This window comes from Pseudophryne corroboree, chromosome 4 (genome assembly GCF_028390025.1).
Source record: "Pseudophryne corroboree isolate aPseCor3 chromosome 4, aPseCor3.hap2, whole genome shotgun sequence".
Taxonomy (NCBI): Eukaryota; Metazoa; Chordata; class Amphibia; order Anura; family Myobatrachidae; genus Pseudophryne; species Pseudophryne corroboree.
Genome location: NC_086447.1, coordinates 117,111,448 through 117,129,071, shown reverse-complemented (window position 1 = coordinate 117,129,071; position 17,624 = coordinate 117,111,448). Strand labels below are relative to the sequence as shown.

Here is a 17,624-nt window from a genome sequence, read left to right as displayed (position 1 = left end):
ACACTATCCCTGTCTAGGGAAACTACCTCAGATGACAAGTTATCTGCCCACCGTTCAATAGCGATACTCACCCATGCCGCAGCAACGGCAGGCCTGAGTGGCGACCCCGTAGTGACATAAATAGATTACAGTGTATTTTCCTGCTTACGATCCGCAGGATCCTTTAGGGCTGCCGTGTCAGGAGACGGAAGCGCCACCTTTTTGGATAGACGCGATAAAGCTTTGTCTACCGTGGGGATTGACTCCCACCTTTCCCTGTCCCCAGAAGGGAACAGATATGCCACTGGAATTCTTTTGGGAACATGTATCCTTTTGTCAGGATTTTCCCAAGCTTTTTCAAAAAGTGCGTTCAGCTCATGAGAGGGAGGAAACGTTACCTCAGGTTTCTTTACTTTATACATACAGACCCTAGTATCAGGAACAGCGGGGTCATCAGTGATATGTAAAACATCTTTTATCGCCACAATCATGTACTGAATACTGTTAGCCAGTTTTGGATGTAATCTGGCACCACTATAGTCGACACTGGAATCAGAGTCCATGTCGGTATCTGTAATCTGGGTAAATGGCCGTTTCTGTGACCCCGAAGGAGCCTGGGCCTGTGACAAAGCATCTTCCATGGATTTCTTCCATGTCTGGTTCTTAGACTCAGATTTATCAAATCTCTTAGCTAACTTAGTCACATTTGCGTTTAAAACACTTAACAAAGTCACCCAATCATCTGTCGGCGGTGCCGACACTGTCACTCTCACAGGATTGTCTGTCCCCACTCCAGCCTCCTCCTGGGAAGAGCATTCAGCCTCAGACATGTCGACACACACACACGTACCGACACAACCACACTGGGGCTATAGGAGACATACCCACACTAAAGCCTGCCATAGAGACACAGAGAGAGTTCAGCCAGCTCACACCCAGTGCCTATACTGGTATTGAGGCCAGTAATAAGACTGCCCAGCCCTGCTAGCGCTTTTTTCATATAAAATAAATCACCAAATTTCCAGCACCCCCCCACCCCCGTTTTGCACCGTTACTTGGACAGTGTGGAGGTCAAGGCCAGCGTCTCTGCAGCCTTCTGTGAAGAGAAAAAATGGCGCTGGTAAGAGCTGTGCGGGCTAAGCCCCGCCCACTACATGGGGCGCTTCCGTCCCGCTCAAAATCTTTATACTGGTGGGGGTCCCTTAACTAGTGCCTGGGCACTGTTAACTTCTATGCCAGTGCTGTCTGATGTCGCAGGGGGGGGGGCGCCCTGGGCAACATGGGGGGACATCAGACAGCACTGGCATAGAAGACAGATGCCGTGATCTGTGTGGGAGCATGGCGCGCACCGAGCCCGCTGCGCGGTACCTCAGACGCGTCTTCTTCCGTCACTGAAGTCTTCTGTTCTTCACATACTCACCCGGCTTCAATCTTCTGGCTCTGTGAGGGGGGTGACGGCGCGGCTCCGGGAATAAGCAGCTAGGCGTACCAAGTGATCGAACCCTCTGGAGCTAATGGTGTCCAGTAGCCTAAGAAGCAGAGCCCTTGAACTCCTAAGAAGTAGGTCTGCTTCTCTCCCCTCAGTCCCACGATGCAGGGAGCCTGTTGCCAGCAGGTCTCCCTGAAAATAACAAACCTAATAAAGTCTTTTCCTGAGAAACTCTGGAGAGCTCCTCAGTGTGCATCCAGTCTCACTGGGCACAGAATCTAACTGGAGTCTGGAGGAGGGGCATAGAGGGAGGAGCCAGTTCACACCCATTCAAAGTCTTATAGTGTGCCCATGTCTCCTGCGGATCCCGTCTATACCCCATGGTTCTTGAAGCATCCCCAGCATCCTCTAGGACGTATGAGAAAAATAAATAATAATAAATATTAGTGTGTAGGAAAACAGCTAGTATTAGTGCGTGCACATACAGTATAGTTGGATCATGCTGAACAGATCACAGATAATACCAATGCACCCAGCACTGACTGTTAGCAGTTGCGGAAGTATGTGTTAACTGTAAAAATGTATCAAAGCAAATATTCTCTACAGACTTCAAGAGAGTTTTAACAAAGTTCTAACTTCTGCACACACACACAAAATAAAAGAGGAACACAGCACAAATGTTCTGTATTTCTGTTTGGTAGGAGGCCAACGTTCAGTTTCTGCATTAAAGAACCATGGGGGTAATTCAGACCTGATCGCTAGGCTGCGTTTTCGTACAGCGGGTGTTCAGGTCTAAACTGCGCATGCGTATGCACCGCAATGCGCAGGCGCGTCGCACGGGTACAAAGCGGATCGCCACTCAGCGATGGGTTTGTTCAAAGGATCCATTCGCAGGGGCGTTCGCAAGGAGATTGACAGGAAGAAGGCGTTTGTGGGTGTCAACTGACCGTTTTCAAGGAGTGGTTGGAAAAATGCAGGCGTGTCCATGCGTTTGCAGGGAGGGTTCCTGACGTCAATACCGGTCCCGGACAGGCTAAAGAGATCGCAGCAGCTGAGGAAGTCCGGGGCTTCTCAGAAACTGCAAAATCAGTTTGTACAGCTCTGCTACACAGGCGTTCGCACACTTGCACAGCTAAAATACATTTTCCTGTGGGCGGCGACTATCTGATCGCAGGGCTGCAAAAATCATTGCTAGTGAACAGGTCTGAATTACCCCCTAGGTGTGCTTGTAGAACAAATGATGAGGCCCCTTTTGGTTTCTGTGAGCCACTGGTTACACTTTTATCTAAACTTTACAATACAGAAATAAGAGTAAAGATTGATATCAGAACATACTGCAAATAGCAGGTACCATGTGCTTTGTAAAGGGCTCTTACAGGGGCATTCCAGCTGCAGGGGAGTTATTCCTTTCCTTTCTTGCTGTTTTGTGATCATTGCATACCTCCCAACTTCTCAGTTTTCTAAAGTGGGACACACGCGCGGCGAAGCCATGTGTGTGCTCCCGAAAAGGGGGTGTGGCCTAAGAAAAGAGGGTGTGGCTTCTCGGAGGACCCGCGACCGCGAGCCACGCCCCCGTTTTTTCGGCACTGAGGGGGCATGCCCAGCGCTCTGTGAGCCGCTGGCATGCCCCCTCTCCCTCTGACTCAAGTGAATAGACGCTGTGCGCATGCGCACAGCGTCTATTCACCGCTGCTCTGCCAAGCAGGGCAGCGAGAGACAGAGCCTCCCAACTGCCCCACCCACCGCGGGACATTGCGGCCCGCGGGTGGGACAGCAGGACAGTCCCCAAAAAAACGGGACTGTCCCGCGAAAATCGGGACAGTTGGGAGGTATGTTATGTAGTTACCTTGTCCCACATATCAGAAAGCAACAGGTAGGTAGGACATACTTTCAACTGATCCCTGGAAATTGCTACCAAGAGATGGCTTGTCTGAAATCCAGGAATCTGTGGACTTTGGTGAAACTGCATTCGGACAAGGGGGGTAATTCAGAGTTGATCGCAGCAGCAAAGTTGTTAGCAGTTGGGCAAAACCATGTGCACTTTCCGGGGCGGTGGGGGCGCAGATATAACATTTTCAGAGAGAGTTAGATTCGGGTGGGTTATATTGTTTCTGTGCAGGGTAAATACTGGCTGCTTTGTTTTTACACTGCAATTTAGATTTCAGCTTGAACACACTCCTCCCACACCCCTCTACATGTTACATCCCCCCCCCCTCTGCAATGCACATGGGTTTGCCCAACTGCTAACAAATTTGTTGCTGCGATCAACTCTGAATTAGGCCCAAGGCCCTTGCAAATATCTGAACAGATGACCATGGACATCGTCCAACACAGCACGTGCAGTTACCAAAAACGTTTGTTAAACGCCTGTAATTGTTGCATTTCTTTTAGTCATCAACTGTACTATAAACTACTGTATGCTACAAGGTCCAGTAAACCAAGATCCACTGGCCAGATCTGAAACCACTCCTTAAATTTGGTTGCTTATTTCCTATACTAAATTAAATAGATACAGTATGTAGAATTGCCAAAATGGTCTATAAAGTAACAACCCTTATCACAGTGATAAGATATATACTTCTCACCTATTTACCAATACAATCATAAGGCGGTATTCAATTATTTTCACCCCCTTCCACACCCGTTCTGTGTCCGCTGACGGACATGGTATAATAATTTCAGCTCGCTACCCTCAGGTTAGCGAGGGCGCCCACCCTTTACGCAGCAAACCTGATTACTATGGGCGCAATACCGGTGATCCCTTTAGAAAGGAGATTGGGCGTGATATATCATTTGAATACCGCCCATAATATGCTTAGTTTATTTTTAGTATAAATCTCAAGATTATTTTGTATTAAAATGTGAAACTAAATGGTAAAACGTGAAAACAAATCTCGCAGCTCATATAACTTTTTAGCGGCAGGAACGGATATATAAAGCGATGACAAGGTGTTCAGAGACATGATAATAAATAAGCTATTTAATTAGCTAGAACTTACGTTATAAGCCTTTGCAGTGGATCACCTGCACTGTGGAAACGGAGAGGAAAGAGACCGCTATGTGAGCTTACCCTGTAGAGAGGATGGCACTTGTCCTTGAAGCACGGTGCCAAATGGGCATAGATTTGCAGGCTGTAGTAATAAGCCGCCAGCTGGAGAGACAGAGCTGAATGCGATTGCTTCTCAAAGCATTTGTTGGCATCTAGCACCTACCGAAAAAAGAGAGAGAGACAGAAATGACTTGGCTAAAGACAAGACCCAAACCTTTGATTTAAACCCTTTGCCAGTGGAGTGGCTGCAATGCACTATGTAATGGTTTACAAGTGACTAAAGCCGAGCTAATTAATACCTCTTTTACATAATCTTTAAATAATTATGCCTCTCATCAATTTCACTTACAGATGTGAGTTAATAGCACAGTAGAAGTAATATAACCACACACGTTACATAGCACTGGCATTATCACTGTCCCACCAAACAGGCACAAAAAAGTATGCGGTTTGCCCATCTGACGCTCTGTTTTGTAAAACTTTTTCTGAGAAGTTTAGTATTTAACTGTATATGAATCATACTCAGGAACTCATGCATTACTACAAATGAATATTCATGTTTCTTAAGCGTGACCCAAGACCATATTTTATATTAGGATTCCATTTAGAACGTAATAATCAAAATGCAGAAATAAAGGAAAGGAAATAGAATAAAAGCAAAACATTTAACTAAAATGTGGCTATTTTAATCTTTCCGGTACAGGTACATTTAGCGTTGCTTTTAAGCACTTGGAAATAAAACACAAAAATATTAGTAAAGACTCCTGCTGTCATTGTACAAAAAATACCCCAATTTGGCAGACAGCCACCTGCCAATCTTAGCCCAATACTCTTTCAGAAGGTTCAACTCACGGATCGTGATGGGTCTTCTTATATGAACACTACATATTGCAAGCAGGGTGTTACGTCTCCAGTTTACTGAGCAACATAGGAATTGCAGAGTAAATGACTGGAAATGAGTAACGTGGTCTGACGAATCACATTTTTTATTTACTCCATGCAGATGGCAGGGTGAGGATTTGGAGACAACTGCACAAAAGTATGGGTCCTTCTTTCATCATCGTGACACTTCAGGCCGGTGTAGGTAACGTTATGGAGATGCTGTTAATTGCATTGGGGCTAACATATCCCATGAAACATATCATCAGTTAGCAAAATCTATGTCTAGAATAATTCAAAAAGCCCATAGTTTAGGGACTTGCAGAAAATCGGGGTCTCTTGACGTGGGCTGCAAGCTTAAATCTTTCGATCAAAATATGAAAAAGCCTCCTCTGTTTTATTTGCTACATACACACAGATTTCCAGTATATTATTGTTAGTGCCGACAGCAAATTTCTTTCTGTATATACACATATGGCATTAATACTGCCACACAGCTGGTACCGTGTACAATATGGGTAAAACTGAGCAGTCTAGTGCTATCATGGCAGCTTTCCATTAAAACTATAAAAGGCCTAGTTGGGTGTGGCTCACAATCCAGCCCTGTATACAGTATATGTTCCCCTCTGTTACTGGGAGCTGAGTGCATATAATTGCAATGTAATGGTGTACTGACCATATATGCTAGTGTAGGGGCTTGCAGAATATTGGGGTCCCTTGACGTGGCTGCAAGCTTAAATGTCTTGATCAAAATATGACAAAACCCCCTCTATTTTATTTGCTACATACACGCAGATTTGCAGTATATTATTGTTAAAGTATTAGCCCACTGCTCATACAATTTGGACACTGTGTATGGTTACGCAGATACATACTGTAGCAATGGCTTAACTTTACACTGCTGGATCTGACGTTGGTACACATGCGTGACCCTGGTTCATCTATTTACACTGAGCTGGCAAGCATGGGTAGAAGTTTATGATCAGATCCCTCCTAGCAACTGTAAGGGCCGCACATCCCAGTGGGTTACTTTAAATCACCTAGGCAGATTGTTGCAAACAACACACTGTTTATTCTGTAAATGGCAATACAGACATGTGAAGTTACAAACATCAGAAATATGCTATGCTTTGCAGGTACAGCATACAAAGGGAATGGAAGCGCAGTCCCCAGTCACCAATACAGCTGAAAACAGAGGTTGAATCCCATTTATTATTACCATGGTGTTGGAGCTAGTGGTGGACAGTTTAGGGGTGGTAGCCAGATTGCGATAGGTGGGGAAATGATAAGACTTATCCATGCGCATCTCACCCATGGCAGTTGGAAGGGGGGCAACTGGTACCCCCCCCCCCCCCCCCCCATGTGTTTACCTATGCACCAATCTATGAATCTAAAATGGTGCAGAGTATTGTCCAGAACTGTGTGCTGCTGGTCTGATTTGGGGTTTGGGTGGATTTAGCGGGGTCTTATTTTGTTCAGATTTCATTTGTCTAAAGTTGTTTAGTTTATTTAACTTATGTAGTTTATTTCATAGTGTGACATACAGATGTGTCCTCTTACATCTTTGCTCCGTGCGCTACAAGTCGCGGTACACACGCGTGAGTGCCGTATGACTCAGTAGCGACAAGCATCTTTTTTGCATTTTTTTCCGCAAAAATGCATCTTAGACGCAAAGTAATGTACAGTAATAGGACGCACAAGCAGCTTCTGTTGATTTAAATGATATGAAGCGTGCCTACAGTATATTCTATGTGTGACTGCGACTGTATTTGCAGACAAAATGCTATGCTACAGTGTTTTTAATGGGAAACACTAACGTGGCATTTCGGATGCAGATAAAGTCGCAATTACACACAGAATATAGGCATGCTGCATATCATTTTAATCAGCAGACGCTGCTTGTGCGTCATATTACATTAGATTGCGCCCAAGGCACACTTTCGGGGGAAAAAATATCTGTAGGACATGTCCCAAATTTAAAATAAACTGTATAGAAACATACAGTAAAAATGAGACTTACTTGTGGCAGTGCAAGCAGGTAGGCAACAGACAGAGTAATATCATTCGGCAGAGTGTCGCTGGCCAACTGCAGCAGGACTGGAAAACAAAAGCAGAAATAAAAATAAACAACACTTTTCACAGATCTGTGGTTGATTTAAAAGCCCCATGTAGTTTGATATGGCTAAAGCCTTCATTAAACACTGCGCATGGAATAATGATTTGCGTAATTTAAATGAAACACTAGCTTCTATGATTCACGGAACAGATCATGGACGATGTAATGTAATACTGCCTTACGTTAATTGTTAGGCAAAATATTTTCACATTACAGCTAAACACGAGGTAACAGATGCTGCAGCAGATTGTGGGAACATATCCTGTACACATTTCACTGGGATAATCAGTATGTCATAAAATAAAATCAGCCCGTGGAAGAAAGACAAGGACTATGCAGGAAGAATGCAGGGTCTGCAGGATTCAATCACAGGGGCAAATAATCTTGAAAGCTCCTATATTTTCCAACAGCAATGGCAATAACAGCAACGTACCACACAGAACCACAGCAATGACAACAGCAATGCACCACACAGAACCACAGCAATGACAACAGCAATGCCCCACACAGGACCACAGCAATGACATTCACAGCAATGTACCACACAGAACCACAGCAATGACAACAGCAATGCACCACACAGAACCACAGCGATGACTTTCACAGCAATACACCACACAGAACCACAGCAATGACAACAGCAATGCACCACACAGAACCACAGCAATGACATTCACAGCAACGTACCACACAGAACCACAGCAATGACTTTCACAGCAATGAACCCCACAAAACCAGAGCAATACACACCACACAGAACAGCAGCAATGATAATCACAGCAATGTACCACACAGAAACACGGTAATGACAATCACAGCAATGTTCCACACAGAACCACAGCAATGATAACCACAGTGTATACCAGACAGAACCACAGCAATCTACACAACACAGAAACACAGCACTGACATTCAAAGCAATGTACCATAGAGAACCACAGCAGTGACAATCACAGTGTATACCACACAGAACCATGGCAATGACAATCACAGCAATGTTCCACACAGAATCACTGCAATGACAATCCCAGCAATGTACCACACAGAACCACTGCAATGACATTTACTCAAATGTACCACAGCAATGAAAATCACTCAAATGTACCAAAGAAACACAACAACAATCACAGTAATGTACGTCACACAGAACCACAGCAATGTACCACACAGAACCACAGCAATTACATTAACAGCAATGTACTACACAGAACCACAGCAATGTACAGTACTCAGAACCACGGCAATGACAATCACAGCAATGTTCCGCACAGAACCACAACAATGCAATCACAGCAATGCTCCACACAGAACCACAGCAATGACAATCACAGCAATGCACCACACAGAGCCACAATAATGACAATCACAGCAATGTACTGTACACCACACAGAACCACAGCAATGACAATCACAGCAATGTACACAACACAGAACCAAGGCAATGATAAACACAGCAATGTTCCACACAGAACCACAGCAATGACAATCACAGCAATGTACCACTCAGAACAACATCAATGATAATCACAGCAATGCTCCACACAGAACCAAAGCAATGATAATCACAGAAATATACCACACAAAACCACGGCAATGACAATCACAGCAATGTACCACACAGAACCACGGCAATGACAAGCACAACAATGAAAATCACAGCAATGTACCACACAGAACCACAACAATGACAATCACAGCAAAGTACACCACCTCAAACCACAGCAATGGCAATCACAGCAATGTATCTCACAGAACCATGGCAATGACACTCACAGCAATATACAGGGTGGTATTCCTGTGACCGACGGTCGGGAGACCGACGGTCACATGATCTCCTGCAGCTTCCCGACACCCACTATCCCGATGGTCGGCATGCCGACCAACAGGGACTATTTCCACTCGTGGGTGTCCACGACACCCATAGAGTGGGAATAGAACCCGTGGCGACCGTAGGTCGCCACCGAGCCCGCAGCGTGGCGAGCGCAGCGAGCCCGCAAGGGGCTTGCTGCACTCGCCTCTCCCCGCCGGGATCCCGGCGTCGGTATGCGGCCGGGATCCCGGCGTCGGTAAGCTGACCGGTGGTCAGGAGACCGCCGGTCAGCCATACTACACCCCAATATACACCATACAGAATAACTGCAATGATAATCACAGCAATGTACCACACAGAACCACAGCAATGGCATTCACAGTGTATACCACACAGAACCATGGCAATGCCATTCACAGCAATGTACCACACAGAACACACAGCAATGGCAATCACAGCAATAAACTACACAGAACCACAGCAATGGCAATCACAGCAATGTACCACACAAAAACCACAGCCATGGCAATCACAGTGTATACCACACAGAACCATGGCAATGACAATCACAGCAATGTACTACACAGAACTACAGCAATGACAATCACAGCAAAGCACCAGGGCCGGATTAAGCCATGGAGGTGCCCGGGGCTCTTAAGACAGGGGGGCCCTGGTGGAAGGAGGGGTTTACATTAAATTGTGCATACCTCCCAATATGACTTCCCTCTTAATATACAGTATGATTGGTGTGACCCGTGTTGAACTATTTAATTGATAAGAAAGGTATTACAACACAGGTGATTGCAATCATAAATTTAGATGGAGGTCCAGGTAGAGAGCATTTGTCCCTCCTGGAATGGGTCATGGTGGGAGGAATAGATTGTGTATATTAAATTTAAACCAATGGTGTATATTATATTTAAACTAATAGTTTAATAATGCCTGGGTACTGTTTTTAGCTCCACATAATTGAGATACAACTATTTTATAAAAGTTATTGTAGTGAAACAAAGACAACTTAACCTTAAAATACACATAGAAAAATAAAATCTGTAATATATATCATATCACATGCAAGAATAGCAGCAGCTTCTGTATTACTTACATATTGGGACAGGACTCAGGAATATTCTGTGTGTCTCTCACTCTAGACCCTCAATAGATAACAGGTTACACAGTACCCAGACAACCAGGCAGGGCGCAGGAGAAGCTGGTATCCCTGTGTTACTTACAGTTCTCTCCACCCTCCTAACTCTCCTCAGTTGGAAAGCTCCATAGGTAGCTCATGAAACCTGATACTTCGGTGTCTCTGCCTGCACTGAATTACTGCCCTGCTCACATTCTGGCTGCTTGGTTCTGCTGCTGCATAAGAGAGAAAGCTAGTGATGTCAGTGTGCTCTGGTCATTGGGCCTCCTGACAAAGGGGGGCCCGGGGTACAGTATGCCCTGCGACCCCCCCCCCCCCCCACCCACCCAATCTGGCTATGCAATGCACCACACAGAACTACAGCAATGACAATCACAGCAATGTACCACACAGTACCACTGCAATGGCAATAACAGCAATGTTCCACACAGAACCACAGCAATGATAATCACAGCAATGTATCACACAGAACCACAGCAATGGCATTCAGAGCAATGCTACACACAGAACCACAGCAATGGCAATCACAGTGTATACCACACATAACCATGGCAATGACAAACGCAGAAATGTAACACACAGAACTACAGCAATGATAATCACAGCAATGTACCACAACACAGAACTACAGCAATGACAATCACAGCAATATACCACAAAGAACCACGGCAATTGCAATAACAGCAATGTTCCACACAGAACCACGGCAATGGCAACAACAGCAATGTTCCACACAGATTCACATCAATGATAATCACAGCAATATACCATAAAGAACAACAGCAATGACATTCAGAGCAATGTACCACACAGAACCAAAGCAATGGCAATCATAGTGTATACCACACAGAACCATGGCTATGACAATCACAGCAATGTACCACACAGAACCACATCAATGACAATTACAGCAATGAACCACAACAATGACAGTCACAGCAATGCACCACACAGAACCACAACAATGACAATCACAGCAATGTACACCACCTCAAACCATAGCAATGGCAATTACAGCAATTTATCACACAGAACCATTGCAATGACAATCACAGCAATGTACACCATACAGAACCATAGCAATGACAATCACAGCAATGTACACCATACAGAACCATAGCAATGATAGTCACAGCAATGTACCACACAGAACCACAGAAATGACATTCACAGTAATGAACCAAACAGAACCACAGCAATGACATTCACAGTGTATACCTAGTGTTCACTCTAGACTGTTTTAGCAGGGAGCCCTGCCCGTTTTTCTAGAAGACAAAACCCGCCATGCCCCTTTTGCGGCACCCTGCTAGAACAGCCGCCCGCTTCCTGCCCTCCCAGCGTGTAAAGATGCCGTGCGCATGTGCGCGGCATCCATTCACGCATTGGGAGAGAGCTGGGGGAAGCCCAGCACCGACGGAGGTGCTGGGCACGCCCCCAAAAGTGACGTCGCCGGCCACAGACGACCTCTATAGTAGCGTCTGTGGGCCGCACCGCACACTAAAATGACAAGGGTGTGACCACGCCCCCTAATTTGCATGGCCAAGCCCCCGTTTTGGGCGCACCAATGTGTCCCCGAACTCCGGCGCCCTGCCCCTGCCTCATCCTAGGGGGAACACTATATACCACACAGAACCATGGCAATGACAAGCACAGCAATGAACTACACAGAACCACAGCAATGACAATAACAGCAATGTACATCACATAGAACCACAACAATGGCAATCACTGCAATATATCACACAGAACCATAGGAATGACAATCACAGCAGTGTACCATACAGAACCATGGCAATGACAATCACTGCAATGTACACACAGAACTACAGCAATGACAATCACAACAATGTACCATACAGAACCACGGCAATGGCAATAACAGCAATGTTCCACACAGAACCACAGCAATGATAATCACCGCAATGTACCACACAGAACTACAGCAATGATAATCACCGCAATGTACCACACAGAACCACAGCAATGGCAATCACAGTGTATATCACACAGAACCATGGCTATGACAATCACAGCAATGTACCACACAGAACCACAGCAATGACAATTACAGCAATGTACCACACAAAACATCAGCATTGTATACTACACAGAACCACAACAATTTTGAATGACCTGCAAACAAAAAAGAAATCTTGTGATAAGATATCACAACTCATGGTAAGAGGTCACAGGCTATTAATGTATAGAATTCTATAGCTTATTACACAGGGCAGAACATATGGTGTAATGGTTCGTATTACTGCCTTACATCACTGAGGTCATGGGTTCCAACCACGGTAGTGTGGAGTTTGTATAGCTTCCCTGTGCTTGCATAGGTTTGCTCCAGGTACTCCCACAAACCAAAAATATACTGGTAGGTTAATTAGCCCCAGACAAAAAAATAACCCTATCATGTGTGTGCATGTACAGGTGAAACTCAGAGAATTAGAATAACGTGCAAAAGTTCATTTATTTCAGTAATTCAACTTAACGTAATATATTATAGAGACTCATTACATGAAAAGTGAGAAATTTCAAGCCTTTATTTGTTATAATATTGATGATTGTGGCTTACAGTTTAAGAGAACTCCAAATCCAAAATCTCAGAAAATTAGAATATTACATTAAAAAAAAAAAAAAGGATTTTAAATACAGAAATGTTGGCCATCTGAAAAGTATAATCATGCATATCTACTCAGTACTTGGTTTGGGCCCCTATTGCATGAATAACTGCCTCAATGCGTCTTGGCATGGATTCTATCAGCCTGTGGCACTGCCGAGGTGTTATGGAAGACCCGGATGCTTCAGCACAGTAATCCGATGGTCATTGAACCAGGTTTTGGTAGAAAAAGGTGCACAAGCAGCAGGGATGACCGCAGCCTGGAGAGGACTGTCAGGAAAAGGCCATTCAAAAGTGTGGGTAAGCTTCACAAGGAGTGGACTGAGGCTGGAGTTAGTGCATCAAGAGCCACCACACACAGACGGATCCTGGACATGGGCTTCAAATGTCGTATTCCTCTTGTCAAGCCGCTCCTGAACAAGAAACGTCAGAAGCGTCTTACCTGGGCTAAAGAAAAAAAGAACTTGTCTGTTACTCAGTGGTCCAAAGTCCTCTTTTCTGATGAGAGCAAATTTTGCACCTCATTTGGAAACCAAGGTCCCAGAGTATGGAGGAAGAATGGAGAGGCATACAATCCAAGATGATTGAAGTTCAGTGTGAAGTTTCCACAGTCTGTGTTGATTTGGGGAGCCATGTCATCTGCTGGTGTTAGTCCACTGTACTTTATTAAGTCCAGAGTCAACGCAGCCGCCTACCAGGCCATTTTAGAGCACTTCATGCTTCCTTCAGCAGACAAGCTTTATGGAGATGCAGACTTCATTTTCCAGCAGAACTTGGCACCTGCCCACACTGCCAAAAGTACCAAAATATGCTTCAATGATTACTGTGCTGGATTGGCCAGCAAACTCGCCTGACCTGAACCCCATATAGAATATATGGGGCATTGCCAAGAGAAAGATGAGAGACATGAGACCGAACAATGCAGAAGAGCCGAAGGCCGCGATTGAAGCTTCCTGGTCTTCCATAACACCTCAGCAGTGCCACAGACTGATAGAATCCACGCCAAGACGCACTGAGGCAGTAATTCATGCAAAATGGGCCCAAACCAAGTACTGCGTACATATGCATGATTATACTTTTCAGAGGGCCAACATTTCTGTATTTAAAATCCTTTTTTTATTGATTTTATATAATATTCTAATTTTCTGAGATTTTGGATTTGGGGTTTTCTTAAGCTGTAAGGCACAATCATTAAAATTATAACAAATAAAGGCTTGAAATATCTCACTTTGCATGTAATGAGTTTATACAATATATTAGTTTCACATTGTAAGTTGAATTACTGAAAGAAATAAACTTTTGCACAATATTATAATTTTCTGAGTTTCACCTGTACATGTGCTTAGGGCAGAATAGATGGGCCAAGTGGGTCTAACCTGCCGTCATATTCTATGACTATAGTTTTTGTATCACACCACTCTGCAAAAATGTATGTCTAGAAGGATCGTTAAATGAGGCCATAACTGGATTGTGGTGGTCTTAAAACTTCCCTCCATTATAAATGGAACACAGGGGTGTAAGTCAGTGTCCTCTGAGTTCATGATTGTCGTTAGAGGGACAGTGCACACAAGAAAATGCTACAGGGAGCATACACCAAAGTGTTGGGTTTATTCAATGGACTCTTGCAGTGAGTGTCACCCATAGTCTGCCATTGGATATCACCTCCAAGTTCCTGCTCATCAGTCAAAGGAGGAAATATTGCTTCAACCATATATGACCCCAACGACTAAACAGTTGCTCTGTGTGCAGGACCCGTCTCCACACCTACATACAGGGTCTCCAGGTGCCTGTTTCAATGCAAACCTCATTTCAGTCATCATTATTCCACTGTAATGTGGTGTATGTGATAGCAGAAGGCCCCAGTATATTGTACAATGAAATACAGAACATGTCATTGAATTATAGTTGAAATGGAGCAGTGAGACACAAAAAGACAAATCATTTCCATGGAGGCCGGGAACAGGGAGATGAGTGGTATACCATGCCTGCGCCTCTACACCGCTCAATCAGCATTTATACTGCCATAGGGGATGTATGAAACAAACGGGGGTGAGGGGTGGCAGGGGGTTATACATGGTGAACAGGTGGTGAAAGGGAGAATTAATAATAGTATTGGACAAGCTTATTAATTCAAGCACTTTGTGAATTCTGATTACGGTTACAAGTTCAGAAAACCTCTGGTAAGATCCCTTCACTACAGCTACCAGAGCTCTATACTGTAATGAGTTTCAGAATCAGCCAGCTAGTAGCAGTCACTAATCTATATGTAAATGGTTCTGAATCTCAATGGTCAAAGCTGTTGTCATGGGAAGTGCTTTACTAGCAGCACTTATCTGTATATCGGAGTTCACGGCAGAGAGCTGTATGCTGCTAGAAATATTCTAGAGGTGGTGACCTGTATGGACATAGAGTTCTCTGTATCAAAGCTTCGGGAGAGACAAATAAAATACCAATCAATCAACCAACTCCTAACTGCCATGTTACAGGCTGTGTTTGAAAAATGACAGCCACAAGCTGATTGGTTGGTACTTAATCTCCCTCCAAGCTTTGCCCCATAGTTGCCACCTATGTTAATTTCCAGGAATAGACCAAGGTTTAGAGATTTATCTAAAAATATCCTTATTTATGAGTTTATGTGGCAAATTCCATACTGCACATTACTGACATGGCTATCACCTTACCAAAATGAGTGTTATTGGCGATATAGGTCATTTATCGCTATTGGTCATTCTGTTACCGCTGTATAAACTTATTCCAAAGTGGTGTAAACCGTGTGCAGCTGGTATGTTAGGAGTCTGTCAGGGAGCTGGAAAGTCAGGATCAGCAAGGCTGGTGCTTTCCCACTGTGCTGTTAGATTAGTGATACTGCAGAGTCACTATTTTTTTTTTATAGAATTTGTTTATTAGAGGGATCAGAACACAATACTATAATACAGCTGTCAAAAGCAAGAAACATAAAAACAAGTGCATAAAATTGGAAAAAACAATGTAGACGGTATAATGAACATGATACATTTTAACAATTAAAGAAGAAAAGGAAAAGACAAAGAGAGAGAAAGAAAAGAGAGAAGAGAAAGGAAGAGAATAGAGTTAAAAGGAAGTGGTAGTTGAGAGAGGCGAAGGAAGAGGCCAGTAGAAGAGGAACAGATAAGGGAAAAGATAGAAAGGGTGGATCCTCGGTGAAAGAGTGAGATAATATCTGATGAAATCTGAAAAAAGGACGACAAATCAGAAAGCAAATGGGGAGGCAACTCGTTGGAGGGAAATCCATGCGGACCATACAGAGTTACATTTTTTGGAGGAGTTATTAATAATGCTAGTCATATATTCCATGCGGTACACGTACCAAATCCGAGCTAATATAGAATGAATGGAAGGAGCATCAGCACGTTTCCAGTCCATCGCAATTTGGCAGGTGGTTGCAGAGACCACATGATGCATCAATTGGTTTTGGATAAAGTTGGGAAATATAGTGGCAAAAAAAAATATCTTAGGGTTGTACGGAATAGGCAATTGTAATAAAGTCGTTATGTAGGCGATGACATCCTTCCATAAAGTAATTATTTTAGGGCAAGACCACCATATATGTATGAAGGAGCCTGCTGTATCACAGCCTCCAACACCTATTGGAAGAGCCAGGGTAAATTTTGCAAAGTATTGAGGGGACGTAGTACCATATGTAAATTAATTTGTATGTGTTCTCTTTAATCTTAACGCATATGGAATTAGAGGCAGCGTTGGCCCAAATCTACGTCCACTCATCCTCAACTAGGGTAGGGTGAAGGTCGGTTTCCCAAGCCGTCTCTTAAGGAGTAAGGTGGGGGGGAAGGGTAGTCAGTAAGTAATGTGTATATAAGAGATATCAGGCCTCTAGTGGAAGAACGTCTAAGGCACAATGCCTCAAAAGCAGTCAGGGGACGTTTGGTAATAATCAGGTGTATAGTAGAGTGAAAATGTCTAATTTGGAGGAACTGGAAAAAATGTTTAGTGGGAATAGATGTATCCTCCTGAATTTGAGAGAATCGGGGAAAATGTGCATTTGCGGAGATATCATTAAGAAACAGTATGCCCCTGTTTTTCCACGGGAGGAATGATGTATTGTGCATACTTGGAGGAAAAGCAGGGTTATGTAGGAGAGGCACAATCGGAGATTTGGGGGGGGGGGGGGGGGCTAGTCTGTATTTTTTGTTTGCTGAGTGCCAGACAGATAAGGAGTGAGATATGTTCGGGTGGGAGACTATAGTTTTGGGCCGGTTGGACCTTGGGATCCACAGAAGGGAGGAGACAGAAGAAAGCCCCAGTTCAGCAGCCTCAATATCAGTCCAGACCTTCCATGCCCCAGGGTTACACCATTGTACACAGAAAGCAAATTGCGCTGCAATATAATAACGTCTGAAATCTGGAATACCTAGACCTCCACCAAGACTAGGGTGCTGTAGCAGTCGTAAGCGAATCCGGGGATGCTGGTTAGCCCAAATAAAACGAGAGGACTAGAATCATAAAAATGTAAATACATAAGAGGGGACGAAGATTGGGAGTGTTTGGAAAAGATAAAGGAGTTTACGGAGCACGTTCATCTCCACCAAATTAATTCG

General features: G+C 44.2%; 1 protein-coding gene across 3 annotated transcripts in view; it reads right to left on the bottom strand.

Annotated features, from left to right (window-relative positions):
* The window catches only part of NBAS (NBAS subunit of NRZ tethering complex), a 1,316,984-nt gene that overhangs the window by 621,357 nt on the left and 678,003 nt on the right, over window positions 1–17,624 (bottom strand). For all 3 annotated transcript variants that reach the window (XM_063915380.1, XM_063915382.1, XM_063915381.1), the window contains 2 exons: window positions 7,357–7,433; window positions 4,479–4,616 (listed from right to left, as the gene is read on the bottom strand). In XM_063915380.1, coding sequence (XP_063771450.1) covers window positions 4,479–4,616; window positions 7,357–7,433 — 215 coding nt within the window. The remainder of the gene's footprint in view (window positions 1–4,478; window positions 4,617–7,356; window positions 7,434–17,624) is intronic.